This window comes from Dunckerocampus dactyliophorus, chromosome 7 (assembly GCF_027744805.1).
Source record: "Dunckerocampus dactyliophorus isolate RoL2022-P2 chromosome 7, RoL_Ddac_1.1, whole genome shotgun sequence".
Taxonomy (NCBI): domain Eukaryota; kingdom Metazoa; phylum Chordata; class Actinopteri; order Syngnathiformes; family Syngnathidae; genus Dunckerocampus; species Dunckerocampus dactyliophorus.
In genome coordinates, this window is record NC_072825.1 from 4,561,614 (window position 1) to 4,587,787 (window position 26,174).

Sequence of the window (26,174 nt, forward strand, 5' to 3'; positions counted from 1 at the left end):
GTGACGTATGCGCATTTCCGGTTCAAGTGTCGACGTCTCCATGACACAGTTGTTTGGGAAAAGAATCGTGTGGGTCTTCGTCAAACATCTAATCCCACCTTGTGTGGCTTCTTAGTGGCGGAGAGCACCGAGAGCAGTCGGTTGCGATGGAGGCGGTCCCCAGAATGCCGATGATCTGGCTCGACCTCAAGGAGGCTGGAGACTTCCACTTCAGCCCGTCGGTCAGGCAGGTGAGCTGGGCGGTGACGCCAGCAAGTGGCCTCAAAGTCCCACAAACAAGGAATGTCTGGTCGCGGTTCCGCCTTGTTGGGACGACGAACGATAACCAGAACCGAACCAAGCCACGGATTATCGAATCTTGTCGAGAAAAACATCATAGAGAGAACTTTCCAGAATGGCTAATTACTGTCTAGCTACAGCCTGCCTTTTGCTTGCTAACGTTAGCTTCTTGCTAGTTGTCGCCACAGCGAATTCTAAAGTCCAGCGTTAGCAAGCAGCTTATTAAAAACATAATTAAACAGCTCAGTTCCGGAGCAGGCAAAAGTGGATCAGCTCGGCATCGTACGGCCCAGTCTGACCAGGACGGGATGACGTCACTGTCATGGGACTCGAACGGTCGTTAAAGACATGTCAACTATAAGACGTCATAACTTTTATAAAACTTGAGAACTTTGTATAAATAGCAGCAGATGAATAAAACATGCTGGTGACGTTTAGCAGCATGTAAACAGGAAGTTTGGGATTCAGGAATGTATCATTGCATACCTTGTTTAACCACCTGTAATGATATAAATATTACAAAGATAGAACCATCACAGCAATAAACATCTTTGTCATTGTATAATGTACAGCGTAATTGTGCTACACTTAAATATTATGGTTTTATCACCAGGCCCATTTTCCTATCATGTTTTTTTAACAGTATGATTCACAAAGTAAAGTACAAATACAATACAAAGCCATCATCACAGATTCAATATGTTGTTTATATTTGACATCCTTCTGAAAATTGTGGTTCTTAGTATCAAAGTATAATTGTTAAGCCTTTTTACAAGCCAACGGTGGGTGTCTAAGCCAGGCAAAGTTTTTGTGACGTGTCTGCGCGTTCTCAAAGAAAACCCGTTGTTGTCACTCTTCTAGTTCATCTTGAAGAACTACGGAGAGAATCCTGACAACTACAACGAGCAGCTCAAGAAACTGGAGACGCTGCGGCAGGTATGTGAAAGTCAGGTGACCAAGTCAGCATGGTTTGAACAAGTAGCTGAAGTGTGTGTACATGCATTTTCCCCAGAGCGCCGTGAACGTCACCAGAGACTTTGAAGGGTGCAGCACGTTGAGGAAGTACTTCGGTCAGCTCCATTACCTCCAGAGCCGCGTTCCCATGGCAACAGGCCAGGAGGCTGCCGTGCCCATCTCATGGTACACACACTCCATGAATCTGTAGCTTGATTGTTTGCTAGTAAGAGAAAACATCATTGTTGAACACCAGCATGAAGTTGTATCAACAAGGAAGTTAGACATTAGACTGAGTCACGGTCATCCTCCACAATCATTGTGTGTGTGTTTTTGTGCTTGTGAAGGACAGAGATCTTCTCTGGTAGGACAGTCACCCATGATGACATCAGCTATGAGCAGGCGTGTATCCTCTACAATCTTGGTGAGTATAGTTTCATCTGTTCAGTTTGTTGACAAAGCTGCTCTACTCTAATCATGTTTGGTGCCAGGCAGCATCATCACCTTTCTAGAACGTTCACTTTTCTTAATTTGGTAACGTCGACTCAACAGCAGTGTCACCTGACTAAAAGTCATTCATTGCACTTGTATTTAATCATAATTTATTGGAATTAGAGGCACCTTTCACAAACATGAAATAAGGACCAAAAAAAGTAATACAAAAATACATTTAAAAAGCATGAAATACAAAACTACTTAATGAAGCTCACCTGTTTTGACATGCAGGAGCACTGCACTCCATGTTGGGAGCCATGGACAACCGCGTGTCAGAGGAGGTACGATGCACACCAACATGCATACTGAGTCACACTCACTCCAGTGTTTCCTAAACATTCATTTAATTGTGGCGGCCGGACATCCACAAACAGATTTGGCGCTGCCTGTTCGCTCCCACTCATAAACCCATTAAAATGGGACTTATTGGACACTTGGAGATTTGGACATTAAAGCAGGTAGCGCTCTTCTCAACAAGCAGCAGGTCCTGCTGTTCTGCCATGTCCCCCATTTAAAAGCAATCACAAAAGCCTCTGTGGTATTTGTAAAGATATTTGTTTTGCATTTTTTTGTGCATGTTTCTTTTCTCACTTACACATGGTCAGTTATGTATATTAGACAATGATGCCACAAATAGATTGCTGTACTGTGGGAAACAGCTTACACTGTGTCGTCTGTGCAGGGCATGAAAGTATCATGCACACACTTCCAGTGCTCAGCAGGAGCGTTCTCCTACCTGAGGGATCATTTCAGTCACAACTTCAGTGTGGACATGAGTCATCAGATCCTCAACCTCAACATCAACCTCACACTGGTAGGTGTGTACTAAACACATGCATGCACATATACAGTCTGATGCAGTGTGTGTGCGTGCATGCATGTGTGTGTCACAGGGTCAGGCTCAGGAGTGTCTTTTGGAGAAATCCATGTTGGACAACAGGAAGAGCTTCCTGGTGGCTCGCATCAGTGCTCAGGTTGGCATCCTGTTGTTTAACATTAAACAAGGATGGCAATGTCATGACGTTGTGGTTGGCTGATTAAGTGTTCGCAATGTGATGCTACAGGTGGTGGATTACTACAAGGAGGCCTGCAGGGCTCTGGAGAACTCCGAGACTGCCTCCTTGCTGGGAAAGATCCAGAAGGACTGGAAGAAGCTGGTCCAGATGAAGATCTACTATTTTGCTGCCATCGCGCACGTGAGTGCAGCATGTGTGACATGCACCTTTTCTTTTAACCTAACACCAGTGTACATATGTGTGTGTGTGTGTTTGTTTGATTACACACCAAGCTAACACTTCTTGTCTCCTTAGCTCCACATGGGCAAACAAGCTGAGGAGCAGCAGAAGTACGGTGAAGGGGTACATGCACATATTCATGCATGCACGTGTTTACACCCAATGTTGTGCACTAGGGTTTCCAAACTTTTTCTAGCGAGGGCTGCTTATGTAAAAATTGAAGGACCACTTTGATACATTTTGTACATTTAAAGATGCTAAAACCAATCCAACCGCATGTACAATATTTGCTAAGATATCTGAAAAAAACACCCACATCTTAGCTTTGTCTTATAGCTGAAAAATTAGTGTAATATGTAAGATCTCATTAATAGTCCATTAATTTTCACAATATTCCAAAGGCCAATAAAAAAATGAGCTGTGGGCCATAACTGGAATTTGGACATCCCCTGATGTACAATCCGAGTGAAGACTGAGTGTGATTGGATGTCATTTGTCTTCAGCTGGCGTACCTTCAGAGCTCCTTGGAGAAACTGTCTGAGGCCATCAAGCTTGCCAAGGTACAAACCTCTTCACAGTGTCGTCATTATTTGTCACAGGTGTCTTATTAAGTCACCACGTTGTGGTGTTTGTGCACACAGGGTCAGCCCGAGAGCGTGCAGGAAGCCCTAAGTTTCACCATGGACGTCATCGGTGGAAAGTAGGAACCCCTTTTACTATGCTGAGTGTCTTGTGGGCATCCAGTCCAAGCTTGCACACGTTTAATTGACTTTGACTGTCCTCCCTGCAGGTTTAACTCTGCCAAGAAGGACAACGACTTCATCTATCACGAGTCTGTTCCTTCTCTGGAAAAACTGACGTCTGTCAAAGGTCACAGGAAGTTTGGTTCATTTGAGATGACATCTTCAATCTGTCTGCAAAGACGGCTAATAACAAAGATCCATTGTGTGTGCTTGACCAGGTGCCCCACTGGTCAAAGCCCTCCCAGTAAACCCCACAGACCCCAGTGTGACTGGACCAGACCTCTTTGCCAAGCTGGTTCCAATGGCGGCCCATGAGGCCTCCTCCCTCTACAGGTACACACCTGCGCGGTTAGCATGTTAGCACGCTAGCAGCCTGTGTCCACACATGCATGATGTTTGTTTGTGCCTGCAGTGAGGAGAAAGCCAAACTGCTGAGAGATGTCATGGCCAAGATTGACAGCAAGAATGCGACGCTGGGGTGAGTAGAGCATGTGCCTATGCATGTGCAGCATAGGTTGCAGGATGGTTGCTAATTGCTAATCTAATGCCCATGTTCCATGTTCCTCACTGATGTGACAAAAAAGGAAATCACTGATATTGTTAACAAACATAAAACACTTACATGCACGGACAATGCTAAAAACCTTCAGAATTTCTGTTGTAGAACAGATTGAATAAGTAACAATGAACTAATTTGAGCAATTTTAAGAAACAGTACAAGTTGGTGTTTATAACGTACAAGGAAGATACTTGAAATACTTAACATACAATGCTAAATCTAATCACTCTTGCACTGACCACTAGCTCTTCATTTCTGGTGAGTACATTTTCTGTACTCACTCATTATCAAACTGGTTCTGTCAACTATTAACCCTTTTATCAGTTATTATCTATTTGTTGTTATCATTAAGTCTGCTGTATAATTTCTTTTCAGTAAGTGTATATACAGTACCTTGACGATCATTGCACCACATTGTTATATTGCCTTATCACTTGCCTATGTATTCATTCCTGTATTGGCAAAGACTACATTTGGAAAACAGGAGGTGAACAAATGAATTGCAACTGATGTGAAACGGATGAGGGGAAGGATTAAATAAGCTTTGTTTCTTCCTACGCCTTTTTGGACATGTGGAACTGTGAACTGTACTGTATGATGTACACACGTGCAACTTATGCACGTTTAAAATGAGTTAAACCATTACCATAATATGTTTTGGTTCCCCCAGGCAGTTCATGGACTCTCTGGGTTTGGAGCATGAGTCTGTAGACAACCTGGAAATGTACAGCCACATCCCTCCAGTCCTGATGGAGAAGTGTGCAGCTCTCAGCGTCCGACCCGACACCGTCAAGAGCCTTATCCAGTCCATGCAGGGTGAGTGGCACCGAGTAGACCCAAAGATAACAGACAAAAATACTGTAAAATATTGTCTTCATCTTACTTTCTTTGCCACTGCAGTCCTCTCAGGTGTCTTCACTGATGTGGAATCGTCCCTGAGAGAGATCCGAGAGGTTCTGGAGGCAGACGAGGCTGGCGAGCGCACCCTCCAGGAAGTTGTCCCCACTGTGGTGGAGCTGCACCCGGCACCACAGGCCCAAATTCTGGCTGAGATCCACAGGGACCTGGAGAAATACATGGAAGCCCACGAGAAGGCCAGTTTCACCAACACAGAACTTCACCGGGCCATGAACCTGCACATCAGCAACCTGCGCCTGCTGGGGGGACCTCTGGAAAGTCTGAAGGAGGTTTTGCCCCAACCTCAACTCAGTGAAGGTCAGTATGGACTCGATGGCATTTTCATGCTTGTCTAAAATTCAGAGAATGTTATGTTTTGCACCAGCGAGAGAAGCGACTACATCGTGTGTTTACTGTGTGCTTGCAGAGGAAGTAGCAGAGCTTCAGTGCATGAAGCGGATCCTGGCCAAGGTTCAGGAAATGAGGGAGCAGAGAAGCAGTTTGGAGAAACAGCTTCGTGAGCTCATTCATCAGGATGACATCACATCCACACTGGTCACCATCGAGAGAGCCGACATGAAGGTAGCTTATCTCTGGAAGAACATTCCAGATCTCACATTTGTACACACTAGAAAGTGTAGTCATTGTTTTATTATCCATAAAGTCAACATGTGACACTTGAACCTACCTTTGACCTTCCAGCGTGTGTTTGAAGAGCAGCTGAAAAAGTACGAGCAGGTGAAGGTCGTCATCGACCAGAACTTAACAGCCCAGGAGACCATCCTGAAGGCTCTGACCGAGGCCAACGTTCAGTACGCGTCCATCCGCAAGTGTCTGAGTCAAACGGAGCAGCAGTGGAACAGCACGGTCCAAGGTCTGGTGGGCTCCTACGAAGCCTACGAGGACCTGATGAAGAAGTCTCAGGAGGGCAAGGACTTCTATGATGACCTAGAGGCCAAAGCTTCACGTCTGCTGGAGAGAGCAAGGACTGTGTGTCAGACAAGAGCGGATGAGCGGAAGCCTGTCCTTGAAAAGTAGGAAATATACACCATATGTTTAATAGTATACTGTATGTGGACCGACTGCTAAAACTTGGAGCTCAGTCTGTAATGTGATTTATATCTTCCTACCTCTGCTCTCCTGTTAGAGAAAGCTTGAAAAAGCCTCCAGCAAGGCCCACAGCAGCGAAGCCCTCCTTTAAGCCGAAGTCTCAGGACAAGGACTCCGCTCGCTCCAGTCTGGACGATCCAGAGTTGGCCCAACTCAACGCAGCCATCTTGGCTTTAGGAGGAGAGCAACCAGAGGAGCTGCACAGCCTCCCACCTGACATTCCTTGTCTTCCCACCTCTGTGGCTCGTCTGACAGGTCCAGAAGCTTTTGTCCCCCCAAGGGCTAACCTGGGCGGCAGCGGTTCTTTACCTTGGTCGGGTTCTTCAGCCCCGGGTCTTCCTCGCTTCCCAGCCAATCTTCCTCCTCCAGAGCTTCTTGCTCGGATCGCTCAGTTTCCAACGTCTGGCGCTGTGGTGACACCAGGACCTTTGGCATGCAGACCCATTCCTCAGATGCCTTCACAACTACCAACACAGGCACCATACAGGCCGCCCACTCCTCAAGTCCCTCAAGTTGGCCCAGTTTGTCCAGCTCCAGTCCGGCCCTCAACCACCACAGTGGACAGTATTCAGGCCCCCATCCCTAGCTACACTCCAACACCTCACCACCCCCTCCCGCCTGCAGTTTCTACTGCTTATACTGTAGCCCCACAGATAGGAGCATACCCCCCGTTTGTGCCCCAAACGGGGGCCCAGACTCTGACGCACCAGCAGCAGAAACCGATCCAGCACCAGTACCCCCTACCTGTGGGGCAACCACTCCCCTCAGGCTTCCAGGTTGGACCCAGCCCCCTTTCTGGACACCACCTTCCTCTGCATACCTACCCACATGGTTACTTGCCCCCCCAGCCCGGTGCCCCTCCACAGTACCCGCAAACATTCCCAGGTCACATGCAGCCACAACAAAATGGCTACCAGGCTCTGCCTCAGATACCCCAAGGTTACCAGACCCCTCAGACCTATGCCCCCCAGCAGCACTCACAAGCGATGCCAGGCTCCATGCCATGCCCACCTCAAAGTCTAGTGCCCCCACATAGTGCTCCTCTTCAACTCCCTCCAACATCTCAGACAACACCGCCTGTTTCTCAACCTTACCTGTCCCATCCAAAGCACCAAATGGCCCCCGCACTCGCTCACCAACACACCCCTATGCCCCCTTGCGCCCAGCAACTAGCACCCCATCCACAGACTATCCAGCCCTCCCTCCCTGCACAGATGCCTCCTGCTCCTCACGGCCACCTTCCAATCGGTCCCATGGCACAAATTCCCCCCAGTGGCCTTGCACCACCACATCACCCCCACCCTGGACAACATTCCATTCCAAACATTCCCCAGCCATCCATGTCAATGCACAGTCAAAGCCAGGTCCAAGCCCACCACACTGTGGGTGTTTGCTACCCTGGAGGGCCCCCCATGTTGCCTCAGCAGCCCCTGGCACCACAGCCCGTGGCCCCCCAACAGTCGTCTATGTACCCTTCAGCTCCAGGAGCTAATGTGCCCCTAAGTGGTCCACAGTGCCCCCCTACCATGGGCCCACATAGTCTACATCCTCACGTCCCGCCCCAGCACATGGTCCAACCTTCAGGAGGACAGACAACCATTCCTCCTTCCCCTTCACCCGTCCCTTCTACAGCCCCCTCACCAGGTCCCGCATCGCTGGGTCTGACCCCTCAGCTGAGACCCACAACCACCCCCAACACAGAGGGCGCCGTTCCACCCACTCTTCCCTCGCCCTCAGCAGCATCTCCCTCCACATCCCTGTTCCAGCGTCAGAACTCTAGCAACCATGACCTCCTCTCCTCCAGTCCAGAAAGTCAACCGGGGGGGGCCAAGGCCCCCACCAACGTCCTCCAGCCAACCAAAGCAGATCCCCAGGAGGGGGAGCGGCGGAAGAAGGACTCCCAGGGTGTTCTCTTGATCCAAGGTGACCCGTACCAAGCTCCAGAGCTCCTTGCCCGTCTTCACAGTGAACTCGAACGTTTCAGAACCCAAGTGGAGTCCCTGGAGAACCCTTCAGAGACGGAGGGGGGGCTGTCGGTGCTGGACGCCCACTGGAAGGAGCTCCAGGAGCAGCAGGAGAAAGATGCCCGGCAGCTGTCCATTGCTATCGCCCGCTGCTACACCATGAAGAACCGGCACCAGGACATCATGCCCTACGACCTCAACAGGGTGGTCCTGCAGTCGGGCAAAGACGACTACATCAACGCCAGTTACATCAAAGACTTGTCGCCATATTGCCCTCACCTCATCGCCACTCAGGCACCACTCATCGGCACCGCAGCTGACTTTTGGTTGATGGTGTACGAGCAGAAAGTATCCCTGGTGGTCATGCTGGTTTCAGAGCAGGAAGTGGAGAAGGTACGACGCTGCGATTACGCTTGTTTTTTTTCCCCAAGTCTGAACACTTTCTCCACATCTCAGGGGAAAGTAGTGCGCTATTTCCCGACGGAACGCGGCCAGCAGCTGTTTCAGGGTCCCATCACGCTCAGCCTGACCACGCAGAAGACCATGCCCACACACGTGGAGCGCATGATCAGCCTGCAGTACCGTGACCAGAGCCTGAAGCGCACCATTGTTCACCTGCAGTTCACTTCCTGGCCAGAGCTGTAAGAGTCTTCACATCCTCCTAGTCCACTTGTCCTTTGTTCTTACAACTCCTTGTGTCTTTTCCTCACAACCAGAGGGCTCCCTGATAGCAAGAGCAACCTGCTGAACTTCATCCAGGAGGTCCATGGTCACTACATGCACCAGAGACCCTTATACACCCCTGTGGTAGTCCACTGCAGGTGAAACGCTGTTCCAGCACGTCTCGTCTTCATCAGCATCAGTTTTTCCATGTTTTAGTGTCCTAAAATGTCCATGTTGAAGTATGAAATGTAGACAAGAATTTTGGATGTAGACAGGATCTTTGGCTTTGGCAGAGGTCATAAAGCAGACCGAGCCCCCTCTCTCTCTCTCTCTCTCTCTCTCTCTCTGTAAGCTCTGGGGTCGGGCGCACGGGTGCCTTCTGTCTGCTGTATGCGGCGTTGCAGGAGGTGGAGGCCGGAAATGGGATCGCAGACCTTCGTGTGCTGGTGAAGAAAATGAGGCAGCAGCGGAAGAACATGTTACAGGAGAAGGTGAGAGGTAAAAGTCTCATGGCCGTCACAAAAGGATAAGTTGAATAGCAAAGCCTGTCGTCTCCAGGTGCACCTCAAGTTCTGCTACGAGGCTGTTTTGAAACACACCGAGCAGGTCCTGCAGAGACAAGGTGTCTCCATGGCAACCAGCAGCAAGACCACCAGCCCGGCCGCCTCAAAGGTGACACGTCGACGTTTGCCAGTGTCCCGCAATACTGTACGACACTGACGTTCAGTCTTCTTGTCTCTGCAGTCATACTCTCGCCAGGAGTCCCAGCAGGATCTGGTCCTTGGGGGCGACATGCCCATCAGCTCCTTACAGGCCACCATCGCCAAGCTTAGCGTCCGGCCACCCAGCACCCAGCCAACAGAGGGCGAGGCCTGTTTTGGCCTGGAGGAGCAGCCTGTCTGCTTTTCACCTCCCCTCGACTTGCTGGACAGCCCCCTGGATGTTCCAGATCCGGCCACCTTGTTTGGCACCACTCTCGCCCCGACTGCTCAGTCCCCGCCACCGCCCAATGGCCTGGATGTTGCTTCCTCACCCTTATTGGCCCCGGAGGCTCCACCCACCCTGCCACCTGCGCCCTCTGCTCCTGCACCTTCATCTTTGGAGCTGCTGGCCTCGCTGACGCCTGAAGCCTTCTCCATGGAGGGCGGGGGGCGAGGTAAGCAGCGCGTCACCAAGCAGAGCTTCCTGCAGCCAGCGGAGGGTCAGGGTCTCCACGGGACTCGGGGGCGTGAAAGCGCAGACCCCCTCAGTGGTCTGGATCCCCTGTGGAGCCTCAACAAGTAAATATGAGATCCAGAACAATCCCAGCATGTACTGCACAGCCAATGATGTTTTAACATGGCGGAGCTGGGCGGAGCTTGTTGTAAAATTACCGATCAGCAATGACTTTGTATTTTAGAAGCCTCACTAATTGTTACAAGATGTTCAAAAGTAAATAAAGTTAGTCTACACGATGTCATATCAAAGACTCTTTATTGAAAATTAGTACAGTACAAAGTTTTGTTACAAAAGTCAATAAGTTAAATCTACACAGCCAGCAAATGAAGAGTAGGGGTGCGGGGTTTCTGGTTGAAATGCAAAGCAGCCGCTTCCTCTCCAAAAGTCACTGACCTTGCTTGTTTATAAAAAGTGCCTAATGAGGAATTTACAAAGCACATTTTCACCTTTGCTTGTTTGGTCCAAAACATCGTTTAACAGGTCCGCAACGACGCACAACAGTCATGTGACCACAGCGGCCAATGTAAACATGATAACAGGAACATGGAGGTCGTGCATGTGGGTCCTGTCAACAGCATCAGTAACCTCGCAGGAAGGCAGAGCTAAAGAGAAGGTCTCATTCCCCAGTTCAAGAGCTTCCTGCCCCCACCAAAATAATTGTTCAGAGCTAAAGTACCTAATAAATAATCCATCTATACATATCAAACTGTCACGTGCACACGCAATCAAGTGTCGCAGATGGCAGCAGGCCACATGTTGGCATGTGCAGCGAAGGAGCAGCAGGAAATTTAAAAAAAAATGAGGACAGGAGGGCTGAGTCTTGAGTGAAGCCCCACCCGGGTCAGCAGCATACAGGGCACTAAATCAAACACACCAAACCTGGTCCATGATGGAGAAACTCCGCCTCCTCAGTCCAGTTTTTCCAGGACCGAGGGTACATAGACCAGACTCAGCTCGCTGCCAAAGTCGCACACAATGGCGGTGTTGTCGAGCACCAGCAGCTGCCGCACGCCCTGCCCGTCGCTGCTCGGACCCAAGTAGACCGTCTGGATGAGGTCGCCGTAGTTCAAGTCCCAAAAGGAGACGCAGCCCAGGCCACCTGTCACCAGCAGAGACTCTGAGATGAGACCCAGACTGGCGCCGCAGCCTGCTTCCTGCTCCATGCGCGCGCACACACACACAGAATGAGGAATGTGTTATACAGTCAAAGAGGAACAGGACGTTGTCTGAACCAACCTGCTGGATGGAGTAGAGTTTGATTGCCGTGTTGCGGTCCCAAACACAGATGAGGTCCTCCAGCCCCGAGCTGATGACACACAATGTGGTGCACACCAGCGAGGTGACATCGCCGCGGTGCCCGTAAACATGGTGGACACGGTTGCCACTCAGGACGTCCCACAGGCAGATGGCCCCATCCTGGCCGCCGCTCGCCAGAGCCATGGTCTGAGGAAAGGATGAAAAGATGAGGTTATTTTATGTCCAGCACATAAACAGACTTTCAGTGGTCACAAAACAGGAAATGACCTGGTCGATGTAAATGGCGGTGATCCCCCCCGAATGACCTTGCAGGGTGAAGAGGCAGCACGAATCCTCCAGACGGTAAACCTGACCATACACAGACATTAGTCGTACCATCAACCATCTTTACCGGCATCTCTGAGGTGTCATGCCAAGCGTCACTCTTACCCTGACGGTGTGATCGTGGCTGCCGGTGACCACCCTGCCGGCGGCGGCTCGCAACACCGTGATGGGCTTCTGGTGAGCACACTGCACCGAGCGTGTCAGCGTGCAGCTGATGGCGTCCTCGGACCCTCGACCCGCAGCGCCTGAAAACAAGCACGTGTTTCAGCGCCAGGTGACAGCGGCGCTTGGCTGGGGCGCTAATGGCGGCTCACCTCGGAGATGAAGCAAAGGTTTGTTAACGTCCACGCTGAAGAAATCCAACGAGCCATTGAGACGCGCCGCCACGATTCTGAGCAACAAAAATTACCGCGTACGTCAGCGACCTGTGCATCACGTGAGCCTGATTTAAAAGTGACTTGTCCACCTGTTGTCCAGGAAGACGAGAGCTGTGATTCCAGAGGCGCCGCCGTCATTGCTGCAGCATAAACATCCCTCCACACCATCCCACAGCTGCAAGCACATGATGGGTCAAAGGTGACACACAGGTCAAAGATCAGGACACACATGTCAAAGATGAGGACACACCTCAAGAACGCCGTTGCTCCGCCCCACAGCGATTAGAGTCCCACTGAACTCCATGGCCCACACCGATCCTTCCATGACACTCATGTCATGGGTGGGGGGAGGAGCAGCGGCCTCCACCAGGGAAGGCCGACTGTGGAGTGTCCTGGTTAAGGGCGGCGAGGAGGGACAGAAGTAGGCGGATGGTGATGGCGACTTGTGCTCCCTATAGACCGTCGCCACCAGGCTGCCAAAATCAAAGCCCCCCCTGCTGGGCAGCGAGGTGTGAGGGCAGGGTGGCGGGGAGAAGTTGATGTCGATGAGCGGCGTCATATCAAGCTGGCCTTCGAAGCGAGATGAGCGGTGCCTTAACAAGTGGCCCTCATCCTCTGAGACATCGCAACCTTCAGCACTAGAATCGTCCAAGTTGGGCGCCACAGTGGAAGCGTCCCAGGAGACACTTCTGAGTGGGACATACACACACAACACTGCCCATGTAAGCTGGGGTCAAAGGTGGCGTCCTGCGGGAGGTCTGCCTTACCCGAGTTTGGGGATGACAGTCAAGCAGTCCCCCGTCAGAGCGTCCCACACCCGAATCTGTCCGGCCAGGCAGCAGCTCGCCAGCAACATCCCGTCACTGGCCAGACACTCGATGTCCTGCGGGAGGAGGTCAAAGATGAAGATGAAATCCAGTTGGTCACGCTTAGAAGTTGGGTTCTTCCCCACCATCATGTGGCCGCTCAGCAGTAGCGGTGAGATCTCGCTGACAGGCGGCCCATAACCGTAGCCGTCACAGGGCAGTTCCCCTCGGCGGCGGCGGCGCCGGTCCCTCTGACCGTAGTTGCGTGGGCAAAGAACTCGGTAGAGGCAGAAGAGCAGCAAGACCAGCAGGACGCCGGCCGCCAGGCCCAGAGCCGCCACCCTGGATGACAACAGGAACAGGAACGTCTGACAACAGCAAACACCACGCACGCACGCACGCACGCACGCACGCACGCACGCACGCACGCACGCACGGACTCCGTCCTGATGACATCATGTCTTACAGAGGCGTTGGGCAAGGCCAAAGGTTGACCTTCATTACACTATACACACACACACAAACATGACTTGAATGTCCCACCCCCACCAAGACAGCAGGACAATCTGTCAATCACATGGAAAATAAACAAAGCTGTAACCGTCGTCATGGCGACAAGCTTTCAGCTATAAAAATAGTTGGTGTTGGTGACTTCCTCATCTCAACCTTTAAACGTACACCCATAAAAATACAAATGGGTCAAGGCCTGGGGAGGGGAGTGGATCAAGGCCCGGGGGAACGTGTCCTCTTCGGTCAAAGTTCTCATGGTGTGGACATGAAGACGCTGAGCAAAGTCGCGTTTGTGGTCATGTGAGGTGTGCATGCATGTCACTACTGACTTGTAGAGCGTCAGGTCCGTCTGAAGATCCGTGACCTTGGGAATGGGTGGCAGAGGGTGCTGGGTGTCCTGAGGGTGCCGCGCCTCGATGGCTTCCTGGGGGCTCAGGTGAAGGGTGACAGGGATGACGGGCAGGATGCTGATGTACCTGAAACATGTCACACCAGACAAGAGGTTTGTTAGCAAGATGGCATCAATAGAAACGAAGATGAGAGGATGAGAGTATAGTGAGAACATCCTCACCAAGTCATATGCATGTGTACCTAATAAAGTGACTAGTGAAAGGTCGAGGTCAAACATATCTATACAGCATATTTCCAACAGTACCACTGCTCAAAGTGCTGTACAACAGTCAAAACAAAAAACACACAAATATAGCAATGATAAAAACAGTACAATACACAAAAATAATAACGCTAATAAATGAGTACAGACAATGCCCAGGTTAACCTGTGTTGAAAGCCGGTCAGTAAAGGTAAAGACTTCAGTAAGGATTTAAAATGCTCCAGCATTTGAGTAGATCTAATGTTTAGGTGCAGGCTATTCCAAAGTCTAGGACCTGCAACAGAAAGAGCCCTGAGATTCAAGTTTAGATCTTGGAGCGGTTAAAAGCAACCGTGAACATAAACAGGCAATAAGTCAGGTAAATACGAAGGAGCCAAACTATAAACCCCAAAGCCCTGATGCAACTCCTCATCAATGGATTACACTTGAGAGCAATTTTAATGCCATAAAAACGTCCACAAGGTGGCAGAAGTGCATTTGATACTGTAAGAGTTGAGAAAGGAGAAACACACATGACAGGAAGAGGAAGCCCGAGTATAAGGGCAGCTGTTACATTGCATACCGCACTAGAAAATTATAACTCAATTATTTTATGTAAAAATAAATAAATAAATAAAACTTTGTTGTTTATGTTGTGGTGTAGTTTAGATATTGACCAAAGGTTTAGAGTCACGACAAAGATGAATATTAAAATCACTAACGATTAATAGATGATCAAACTTAAGGACAATCTCCGCCACAGTCAGAAAACGCAGGAATGCTCAGGTGCAGCTCCAACAACTGGAGTTCAAAGCCAACAAAGGAAATTAACTGCAATGTTTGTTGACAACAAAAACGAGTTTTGAAAGCCGTGGCTAATCCTCCACTGCTAGCAGATGTTCCAGGTGAGTTAAAGAAGGAGCAATCCGGAGGAATAAGCTCACCCAAAGCTCACCACTTCAAAAGCTACGTCTCACAAAATCCAGTCTCTGAGATTTGAAAAAGTCATTCAACACAAACGATTTGTTTGCTAGCAATCTAGCATTCAATAAGGCCCCTCCAAGTGCGTAATCTTCACTGGCTGGAGCACGAACATGAACCGGGGAGCGAAGATTAGTGTGACCAAGGGCACATCCACGGGGTCCAGGCCCCGCCTGGGAAGGCATACTGCCGGGAGCAGCTCGAGACGCCGCAGGGAAAACAGGCAGGATCCATCGAAAAGAGCACTACATTAGCTCCATATTACCACGCGTTGTGCTAAGGAAAGCCTTGGCTCTCACTAGCTAACCTCTCCTCCAAGCTGTAGCATAAAGTGTGCAGCACCACCACACGCGTCGCCATGCACACTGCTGAGTGTGACACTAAAGCAGGTCTAATCACTACTGGATGCTGTGGACTCACCTCTTAGCTAACGTGATGTTGTAGTAGCTGAAGAGTGAAGGCCAGTGTCTGAAAGACAACTTCCTCCATACTTCTTCGTCTCCAGACCCCCATGTAATCTGGGGTACAGCGGGTGGAGGCTGCAGGAGGGGCTCTTCCTTGGAGCCAGGGTGTCCCTGTGGTTGGCTGTCAGGTAACGGTGTCGGGTCCGGCACCCAACGCTCAGTGAGGGTGCTGGTCGGATCTCCTCCACGAAAGACGGGGGCCACCTCCAGGTGGGGGTTCAGGCCTCCGCCTCCGGGGTTTCCCAGAGTGCTTTGCTCAGACACCTGTGCAGCCAGGTAGGTGCGCAGTCCAGCTGGGTCGGTATAGACAAGAATTCCGATCCAGATCACAGTGCTGACCTGTAAACCAAGCACAGACAACAAGGACACTTGGACCTAAGTGTGGCCTCAGACAAATATCACTAGAACTGGACCATGTGTAAGGTGGAACCATGTGTAAGGTGGAACTAAGTGTAAGGTGGAACCATGTACGAGGTGTACTGTTCCTCTCACCATGATGATGCGCTGAGCCAGGCGCGTGCGAGCCAGGAAGTAGGCCAGTCGCAGCCGCTTGGGTGGGCGCAGAGGCCTATGGGTGTGCAGGTTGATGGTGTGAGGGGAGGGCCGTGGGGGAGGGCGCACTCGCTGTGGGCCGGGCTTGACCGGGGGCATGTGCCTGTGCAGGTCAACCAGCTGGAGAGATGAAGGCCATTTTCATTGCTTAGAACTTTGTCTAAATCAAACAAGCAGATATGTTTCTGTCACATTCTAAACACAACTCATTTAAGTAATTCACGTTCCCAGTTGTTACAACTATTAATGCATCCTTGTGTACACAGTGTAGTCAATTATTCAACAAACATTTGCATTGAATTACTCAGATGAGATGCTGAAAGCATGTTTCGGTGTCATGTTAAAGCTCACTCAAATAAAGATGTGACCTCTAAATCAGGGGTCCTCAACCACCGTGGCCGTGGCGTAAAACTTTCAAACGCAAATATTAAGAATACATTTTTTTAAAGCTTGTAAAGAAATAAATAAATAATAATAATTACATAATAACATTTGATGTAAATGCATATCAATATTAGAATTAAGGGGGATTATTTTGTTTGAAAAATAATACAATTACATTTATTTTACTCTGACGTCACATTAGGGTCAACGATGGGCGCTCGCCATCACTCCCCACAGTTGCAAAAACTAAACTTCATTGTTTACAAGCTTTCTCACTGGGGATGCTGAAAAAAACGTGACTATTACTTGTGGAATGATGACAGCAGCTACTTAAAATATGCTTTCGCGGCTTCCATGCTAATCAAGGTTTGTTGTGTTTTGTCATTTTAGATTGGGGACCACTGCTCTAAATGACTCAAAGACGTGTGTGTGTGTGCGTGTGTGTGTGTGTGTGTGTGTGCACCTCCATGCGACGAATGTCTATGGACAGCACGGTGGTGAAGAAGAACATCTGCAGGAAGAAGTCAGACACCAGACCCACGACAGCGAACAAACAGAACTCCTGCAAGGGTAAGCGTTGGTCAGTCAACACTTTGAGGGCCGGGTGAAGCTTCTATGAGCACACAAGGTCCACACCTGGATTGCTGGCACGAATGTAAAGTATCCAATGAGGATAATGCCCAGCTCAGTGGCCATGTTCTTCATGATGGACCAGCTCTCGTTACTCAGGCCTGCAGAGAGAAGTAAAAATATGTTCTCGCCACGACACTGTCGTCATTATGACGTCTCACCCTGAGCGATGCGCAGTTTGACCTCCAGGTCAACTGGCGTGGACACTACAGACTTGGTGAGGACCAAGACATTCTCCAGGCCAATCACTACCACCAGGTATGGGAAGATCTCCCTGCAGAGAGGAAACACACACTGGAGATGAAACCCAAAGACCTACCACTCTACGGTAATATTAGTCATAATCACATAAATACTCTATTATTATCGGACCTTACTATTATATGCTGATTTCTATTGTAATAATCATTTTCTGATGGAGATCTAAGATAAGATGAGTGGGTTTGTGTGCCACTTAGGATGTTACATCAGACAACAGAGACACACGATCATGACTAGTTGTGATACTGTGAGCAGCTCAGCCAATGGCGGATGAGCGTGGATGTAAACTGATGGTGGTGTTGTCACGCCATCATGGCTGCTTTCTAATAACAGTCAAGTGATTGGACGCACACTTGTGTCACTATCATGATACCACTGGTTCCTCACCAAGTCCCGCCCACATTATTTGTCCTCCCAGTGCAAGTAAACATTAACACAAATCACTGGAAGGTCAATGCAGAGGAAATAGGCCAGTGATAAGCCTGTGTGTGGGGTGGGGGAGGGTACTTGTGGTGAGGACATGTAAAAGCACCATCCAATGTCTAAGATTAGTACTGATGATGATGTCTGTGTTTGTGCTGACAATAAGATGTAAGGAGGCGTGCTGCCTACCCTCCATTGAGCGTGGGCGTCAGGCCGAAGAGTGTGCACAGTCCCACAGACATGAGCAGGGAGCTGAGCACCGTGACCACAGCAGCCAGAGCCAGACCCCACTTGGACTTCACCAGGTCGATCTTACCTGCAAGGAGGGGCAACAAGAAAGATGCATTTAGTTTGCTTTGTTCTCAAAGTCCAGACACACACCAGGAAGAACACAATGGAATGAACACACTTGCACACCAACTTAACTGAGTGGCAGTAAAGTGACATCAAACAACAACGTGTGCCATGTTAAATTATTATTTCTACCTTATACATTACAACATGCAGCAACACCCTTTTTACTTTCGTCAACTTTCCAGGAACTCCTGCCAGTTTTGTCAAATTCACTAAAGCTGCTCATGTATTCTCATAGCTGCACGCAATTATTTGAAATCATTCACGCTAATGGCATGAACACCAGCACTCCGTTAGTGAGGCACGTGTTAGCATTAGCTATCACTTATGGTGCACAGTCACCATTAGAACAAAGGAACCTGGCTGTGCATGTGTGCTTTGTTCAATACAAGGAAGTGCTCTCCAGCTTCCTATTCAAACAAGGTGAAAGTTAAAGCTTCATGTGGTGCACTTTGTCCACTGAGCTAATGTTTGTCATGGCAGCTAGCCAGAGGTCAGCAGAGTGCAGCTGTGAGCGTACAATGTTCCCGCAGAGATGGGAGGGAGGAATTTCCCTGACACCAGAATAAACAAAGCCTTCAAGCACAGCTTAGAAGCTCTGAGGCCGAGAGGAAGAGACAGGAAGTGGTACTGACGTGTGGAGAAGTAGATGTAGGCGAAGAGGATGATGTATGTGGACACCAGGGGGATGAGCTCTGCCACGCCGATCTCCTCCTTGAAGTGCACATGGACCATGCGCTCTTCCTTCAGGCTGCAGTTGGACGGGTGGAGATGCTTCAGGCGAGATCGAAGGCTGCTAAGGAACCTTCACAACACAAGTTAACAAGTCAACCTCAGCCTTTTGGACTGATCTGAGAGCAGTGACACGGCAACAGCAAAACCTCCTACAATACAGCATGTACCAGAGTACACGCTCCCCAGTACCATCATAACCATGTGTAACAGACTAGATGCGGTGTGCAGAGTGCAATGTGTCACACCTTGCATGGTAGCTGGACAGCACCATGGTGATGGTGTATGTCACCACCCTCTTCCTGTTGTAGTGACTCACGCCTGTGTGCTTCCCCGGAACGCCAAACAGCAGGTCTGAAACCCATCAACACAACACTAAGAACATGGCCACTCAAGAGGTGGTACACGTACAATCCTATTCCAAGTCAACAACGAGTTCCATAAATCATAACGCATGGATGAAAATGTACAAAGAAATCATTTTAACCACAATCATGCATGTGTGCGTGCATTTGTCTCAGTGATCATTAGCCTACGTCAGCCCTGAGAAACTATGACATTGTGGGACATGTCCAGCTGGGAAGAGGAGGATTTGGCATCGCAGTGAATAAACTAACTTGGCACAAAGCTTCAGCCTCACAAAAGGAGGAAAATGGTGGCAGAGGAAGTGCGCCGTCAGGAGGAGGCTGAAAAAAGCGCAAAGGCTGTCTCTCTTGTCAAGCAGGGACAATGGATGAGGTGGGTAAGGCGTGGAGAAGAGAAAGCTCACCTGGAGGCAGCTCTGGGAAATGGAAGCAAGAAACATCAGCTTCATTCTTAAAGCTACATATGATGTCCTCCCATCCCCAAATAACCTTCACCAGTGGTATGGCGACAACCAGGCCTGCGCCCTCTGCCCAAATTCAGCGACTCTCAAACACATCTTCACCATTTGTAGGACCAGCCTCACACAAGGCCGCTACACCTTGAGGCACAATCAGGTCCACAAGAGTCTGGCAGCAGCCCTTGAGAGCAAGAGGAACACCATCAACTCCTTGTCCTTGAGAGCTGCCAATTTTATCTCTGTGCCAACATTCCTTTGAGACAGACAGAAACAGCCTAATCACCCAGCTACCAAACCAAAAACTGGACAGATAGTCATGGCCCGGGATTGGAAGATGATGCTAGTTGATATTGGCAAGCAACTAATCTTTCTCCCAGTGATTGCAACCACCACCCTCAGGCCTGACTTGGTGCTATGGACCCCTCACTAAAGGTGGTCTACATCATAGTGCTCACAGTCCCATGGGAGGATTCCACCGAAGAGGCCTACGAAAGAAAGAAACTGCGCTACACAGATCTGGCAGCAGATGCACAACAACAAGGATGGCAGGCCAAGGTCTGTCCAGCTGAAGTAGGATGCAGAGGTTTGGTGGCTTCTTCTACCATCAGGCTTATGAAAGACCTTGGCATTCATGGACAGGCTCTGCGACAGACAATAAGATCAGACACTGAAGCGGCCGAAAGAAGCAGCCAGTGGCTATGGATCAAGCGCAAGGACACTTGCTGGGCTCAAAGCAGTGGGGGGAACCTGGGATGCCAGGTGTTGCCGATGAGTTCTTTGGAGGTGTCATGGGCCTACCATCGAAACACCAATGAAAGAGGGTACCCACCTGACGACCCCTAAAGAAGTTTTAAACCAACCCCCTTCCTTCCTGCCTTTACCCAAGGGTGGGACATGGGGGGAAGGAGGGAGACTGAGCGATGATGCGGTGGGCGGGGCAGTTTTTTTCTTCCCCAGGTCGGGACCTTACTGCCTAGCTCATCTCCCTCCAACTTCCAGGCACTACTTGTGTCTAGTGTTGAAAGGCCGAAACACCCACTGATTCAAAAGGTGTGTCCCAAAAGTGTATATCCTTCCCATGGCTGATATCAAGTTCCCACTCCACTCTCAACATCCACGCCTCGTGTAATTACCATCTATTGGCACAAAGGACATTTTCCATCAAGTCCTGTATATTTATGAACTTAGCCCAATCCCCCCTGCACGCGTGTACCCCAATATTACGGTACAAGTCGGTCCTACAAGCGCTATCGCAATACATACAGTGTGAATGTGTGTGCATGTTTGTGTTGATAATAATCAAACCCCCACAGACCCCATAAGCAACAACACTGGCAGTCAAAATAAAAGCTCAGGCGTGATGGAGCACATACATTTGACCAGCAAACATTGTGAGGTGTTAGCAACATACTAGCCTAGCCTTCACTGTGTCACGTCGTCACAAACCATTTAGAAACGTCACCTCTCAGCGTGGCTGACGTGTGCAGCCCTTTGGGTTCGTGCATCTGGATGGTCTTGAGGGGATTGGGGTCAGAGTCGAACAGCTCCCGTTGGTTCTGCCAGTAGTTGGCGGGAGAGATGAGCAGGCAGCCGTGCTCCGGCAGTACCGACCGCATCCGCCGTAGCCCAGGCAACAAGTCTGTCACTTGGAGGCACAGGGACTCCAGACTGCGAAGACCTGAGCTGAAGGGAGAGGAACAAAAACAACATGTCCCCAACTGTCTTTTTCTACATGTTAGCATCACATTAAAGTCTTCTAATACAGTGGTTCTCAACTAGTGTGGCTGCAGGACCCACCATCACCCCTCAATGACAAGTGATGACCCAAATTGCAAACATTTTTCAACTCCAACTTCTTATCTTATATTTTAAGGGACTGTTTTCAACACAACGTGAGCTGCAGTGCTGTGACGCAGTCTCTTTATGGCGTGCTTTTCTCCAGCAGATATCTACAGCTGTGTGTCGGATACATGGCACATTTAGTCTCCACTCGATGTCCCTCATCTCCCACTCAAGTTTCACAAAGTCACCCAGGAAGGTGGCTTGCATCTCACGGCGGCGTAGTAAGCAAATAGCGCAGACAAGAGCGTGAGGTGCAATCACAAATATTGGGTCATTACATTATTTACTTTTTTTTTTCCCCAGGCAAAGGCCTGAGACCCACTTTTGGATCCCAACCCACCAGTTGAGAGCCATTGCTCTAATGCTAAAGTAGAACCAACTGATGGATTGGCAGAAGTGCATGAGGTTGGTCACCAACCCGTCGGCGTGCACGTGGTTGCGGATCTCATCCAGCAGGCTGAAGACTTGGCCCAGCGGCGAGCGAAAGACGTCCACTGGCACCAAGCTGTTGTCCCACGGAGACACGGCTGCCTTGACCAACACTTGCTGGATGTAGGCCACTGGTGGTCCTTCATACTGTCAATGAACATTAATGTGGCATTTAATTAAAATTAAAATTATTCACAGCCAATTATGTAAATTACACAATTATGTCGGCTACCCCCAACCCCACTCCCAGAACACTACAGGTAGATTGCAATCCTGTGAAAACTGCAATTCATTTATTTTATTTTTACAGCATGCCGGGACCCATACGGTTCTTACAATACATTCTTCACAAAGCTTCTCACTATAAAAACAAAAACAAAAAAAGCAAAACACATGCGCAAAGTTTATCCTCGCTGAGCTAAGCTCCCTCGAGGTACACTGACATCACACTATTTTGTGTGGCTTATGAGGTGTACTTCCACCCAAAAATGTGGAACTCCAAACTGTTAAAGGTTCCACAAGATGTCTAAGGCAGATGTTCATTGTAATCGCCAACGGGTTTGACACTGGTTACTATGACAACCAAACCACAGTCACCAAAGTGATTCTTCACACTGGACTGTTGAAGAAGGGGGGAAAGGTGTTTTCATTTTGATTCCCTACCCAGTCAGGCCACTCTGCCAGGTCTCCCACAGGCTCATGGGAAGGGACGCTGTAGTCTCGCACCCCGGTGGTAAACTCCACAGGACCCGTCCCGGGCAGAGGGAGCCTCAATAGAGGATAGCTGTGAGAGGAGGGGCCACATGCATTATTACAACATGTTTCTTTATCTTTCACTAGCAGCTTCATCAACGTGTACACAGCAGCATAAGTGCACGATACTGTACTAAGAACAATAAGGTGGTGACAACTTTGATAACATGGAAACGCTTTTGACTGATAAAATGTTCCTTGGAAAGACCTGCTACCCAAGAACGTGGGTGGGGCATCTCTCTGAAAACACCGCCAACACTATAGAAGCAGAGTGTAGAGAATTTAAAGGGGTATATGTGTGGAAAATGTGCGTTTTCACGCAGGAATGGTTTGAATGGGTTGAGAAATGTGGACAGATGAAGGAAATGTGGGAATGCTGTTGCGGAAAATGTGGAAAAACAGTAAATATGCAAAATATTTCAGAATGTGTCAATACATAACTTGCATGTCTGGAATATGCATTTATTTCGCTTAATATACTGTGTAAATTATACCCTTATCTGTTTTACATATAGCTTATGTGCTTACTACATACAGTATAACCTGTGTAATTACAGTATTACAAATAACCTAAGTGCTTATTCCAGCTAACCTATGTACTTATTACATACAGCCTATGCGCCTATTACATATGTCCTAATTATTATTATTATGGGTGAATGTTCACATTCAAACCAATTTGACTCCAGCCTCACCAGATGCATCCTCACTTGTTAGCAAAGTTAACATTTTAGACGATTAACACTGCTTCACTTCTTTACACTTGTATAATAGTTAGGAATGTTAAAATGTGACATTTCCTGTAGATGAATAAATTTTTACGAGGGTTTGTGAATGCAAACAAATGGGAACGTGTTCTATGTGCGTGGTTACGGTGTGTCATGTGACCAGCGCACACACCAGCAGGTGAGGATGCTGGCCGAGGTGAAGAGGATGATGGGCACTGGGTAGGTGGCACACAACAATCCGTGGCGGTAGAAAGCCGCCGAGATCTTCTCCCTCAGCTGCTCGCGCAGCGTCATCCTGGTGGACGGGGTCAACTCCCGGCCATGGGGGCGCACAGGGTGGGCATGGAGCAGACGTTGCGAGGCATTCAGTGAGCTGAAAGACAAGGAGACGCTTCCTAGTGATGGCTCATAATGGACACGCAAGTCTTCATTTTCACAATTTATTGTCCTTACTTTCCTGTTCAACAACAGCTTAAAACACATCTCTCCCACACAATAAACTCTGTGTGTGTGTGTGTGTGTGTGTAAAGGCTCATTCCTAATGAAACAATGCGAGGCATGAGCAAATCATCACACCATAGATCATGCCAGGCTGCTTGACTAGCATGCAGAGGCGAAAACAAGCTCTTTACCATGTTGTATGAATATCGTCATTGTATTCTAAGGACATTGAATCGATCGCAAGTCGGCTGGTCAGCTCGTCTTAGAAGACATTTCGCCTGTCATCCAAGCAGAGAGGCAAAACGTCTTTTATCGATTCAATACTTGAGAAAGCTCTTTACTGCTTTTACTCATTAAACTAATAAATGATTGACATTTACTGCTTGAACTCAATTGAAAGTGTGACAACAACGAAACGCCAATGTTCTGACAATGACGCCCAGAAGGATTTCATCACAGGTATGATTGCATCATTTGACACAAATAAACACTGAATCATGACCAAAAGGTAACACGCATCATATGTAAACAACACTAGGGCTAACATACTCACTATCAAAACATGTCTAACACACTTGCTAACGTTTCTCCTACCTACAACACACCTGCTAACACTCTCCTTCTAAAAACAAAATAAATCAATACTAACATGAACATGCCTGCTAACATAATTGTCACAACAATACACACACCCATTAGACAACATAAATGCTAACAGACCTGCGAAAGTTGTCCAGCTTGTCTCTGAGGTTCGGTGTGGCCCGCGTGCCGTCTGCACTAAACACTTGTTTGCTGTTTTGCCTCTGGGAAGCATACCCTGCTAATTCTCTCGAGAATGTAGGTGTGCTGCTATTAATAGATGAAACAGTAAACACAACGAGGAGGTCAAAGAAGGAGGCGTCTGCAACTAGTAGCGACACTTAGGCCACGCCTTTTCTGAGGTAACACTTCCTACAAGTGCCTCCTCAAGGCATGTCCACTTTTCATCTGCATAATCATTCATGTAATCATTAAAGTATCTGAAGGACTTGGTGTTGACATCAGTGGAGATCCTCTCATCATCTGTGCTGCTGCCAATGATGCAACACATCCTGTCAATCATTAAAAGGGGCCCTAAGCTACATTTGCAACTTGTCAGACTTCTACACGAGTCGTACAGACATGCAAGTGCCATATATGATGTGGTTTTAACTTAATCTCTGGTTTTATGCCACTCCTAAAACTCGTGAATGGTGGAGTACAAAAACTTCACACGATTTCCACAAGCTCTTTTGAATCTCTCACGTCACAAATTCAGGAAGTCCATGTATGAGGGTTTAGGCTAAGTGGGGAAGAATGCACATTTACCCTGTACACAATGTGAGATTGTTTTTTGGGGAAAAAAATAAACACTATAGTGCCCCACTGGGATCTAACATCATTTGAAAAGTCCCTTTAAGCACATACACCAGCAGTGTACCTTTAATGCAAGCACGACTTGTTAACTAACCCTTTAACAAGTCACTCGTCTTCTGCCAACTAGGTAGTCAAACTCAGGCAATGTTAACCAGCAGGTAGCCGTAAACGTATCGTTAGATTGTGTTACAATGAGAGGCTCCTGAATATAGCATTTACATAGAATCAGAACATAAAGTGCAATAAAAGGTCGAGGTGAGCTGTCAGTGTCACGGTGCCACTAATGCTAATGCTAACATCAGCGCAATACTTTGTGTAACATTTTTATATACTGCACATCGGTTGATTTTTAAGCAGCTATTAATTACACGTTAACGTGCATAAACTTTAACACCAGTATATGAGGAAACCAACGAGAGAAAAACTTAACGAATGAAGCTGCTCACATGGCCTAGCATTAGCTGTCAGTTTAGCCGCATCTTGACCGTAAACTCATCACATGGAACTTGAGTATTTAAAGTACAAAAACACATGCTGCACTCCACACCGTTACTACACACAGTGGAGATAATATCGTCAAACAATAAACCTAAGAAATAAGTAGGGACAATGCTAAAGTTTAACTATAAAGTTTAACTATTTCCAGTGACTGTTTCTTTTCTGAAGAGAAAAACTAATGCTAGTGGTGTAAAAGGATTTTTTTTCGCGTAACAAATATTAAAACGGCACAAATCTGTCCAATGAGCCACTTAACACTTGCACAACACGGCTAAGCTAATGCTAGCGGGTGGAAGAGTCACACTTGCCTGGACAAACGTCACCAAGTCTCAGCAGAGAGCTGTTACTCCCTGTGCTCTTCCTGGAACACTGGAATGTGGTTTAATGGAGAACGACTCAAAAAGTGTCTAATTGTTCGCTGCCATGCTTCCACTCTCAGGCTGACCTGCAGAACCTGCGAGTCAACAAAAGCTGCTTGTCGAAGCTCTTCTTCTTCTTCGT

The 26,174-nt window shown here is 48.5% G+C and overlaps 2 protein-coding genes across 2 annotated transcripts; one reads left to right on the forward strand and one right to left on the reverse strand.

Moving 5' to 3' along the window:
* ptpn23a (protein tyrosine phosphatase, non-receptor type 23, a) lies at positions 1 to 10,358 on the forward strand. Its single transcript, XM_054781834.1, has 24 exons — positions 1 to 230; positions 1,141 to 1,215; positions 1,292 to 1,419; positions 1,581 to 1,657; positions 1,960 to 2,009; positions 2,411 to 2,542; positions 2,622 to 2,702; positions 2,793 to 2,924; positions 3,039 to 3,086; positions 3,467 to 3,523; positions 3,605 to 3,663; positions 3,754 to 3,833; positions 3,925 to 4,039; positions 4,119 to 4,184; positions 4,936 to 5,081; positions 5,166 to 5,480; positions 5,590 to 5,744; positions 5,865 to 6,196; positions 6,310 to 8,629; positions 8,693 to 8,877; positions 8,953 to 9,057; positions 9,252 to 9,390; positions 9,458 to 9,571; positions 9,644 to 10,358. Exons 1-24 carry the CDS (start codon positions 147 to 149, stop codon positions 10,181 to 10,183), a joined length of 5,535 nt encoding a protein of 1,844 aa, XP_054637809.1. The 5' UTR covers positions 1 to 146; the 3' UTR covers positions 10,184 to 10,358.
* On the reverse strand, positions 10,340 to 26,169 carry scap (SREBF chaperone). Its single transcript, XM_054781835.1, has 22 exons — positions 23,512 to 26,169; positions 22,522 to 22,642; positions 21,848 to 22,005; positions 21,050 to 21,270; positions 19,013 to 19,118; positions 18,668 to 18,837; positions 17,868 to 17,994; positions 17,156 to 17,268; positions 17,001 to 17,095; positions 16,828 to 16,926; positions 15,921 to 16,100; positions 15,385 to 15,767; positions 13,721 to 13,867; positions 13,028 to 13,223; positions 12,843 to 12,958; positions 12,326 to 12,764; positions 12,165 to 12,250; positions 12,013 to 12,089; positions 11,804 to 11,943; positions 11,642 to 11,722; positions 11,354 to 11,560; positions 10,340 to 11,271 (listed from the first exon to the last, which is right to left on the reverse strand). Exons 1-22 carry the CDS (start codon positions 23,820 to 23,822, stop codon positions 11,026 to 11,028), a joined length of 3,819 nt encoding a protein of 1,272 aa, XP_054637810.1. The 5' UTR covers positions 23,823 to 26,169; the 3' UTR covers positions 10,340 to 11,025.
* Positions 26,170 to 26,174: the final 5 nt, after the last annotated feature.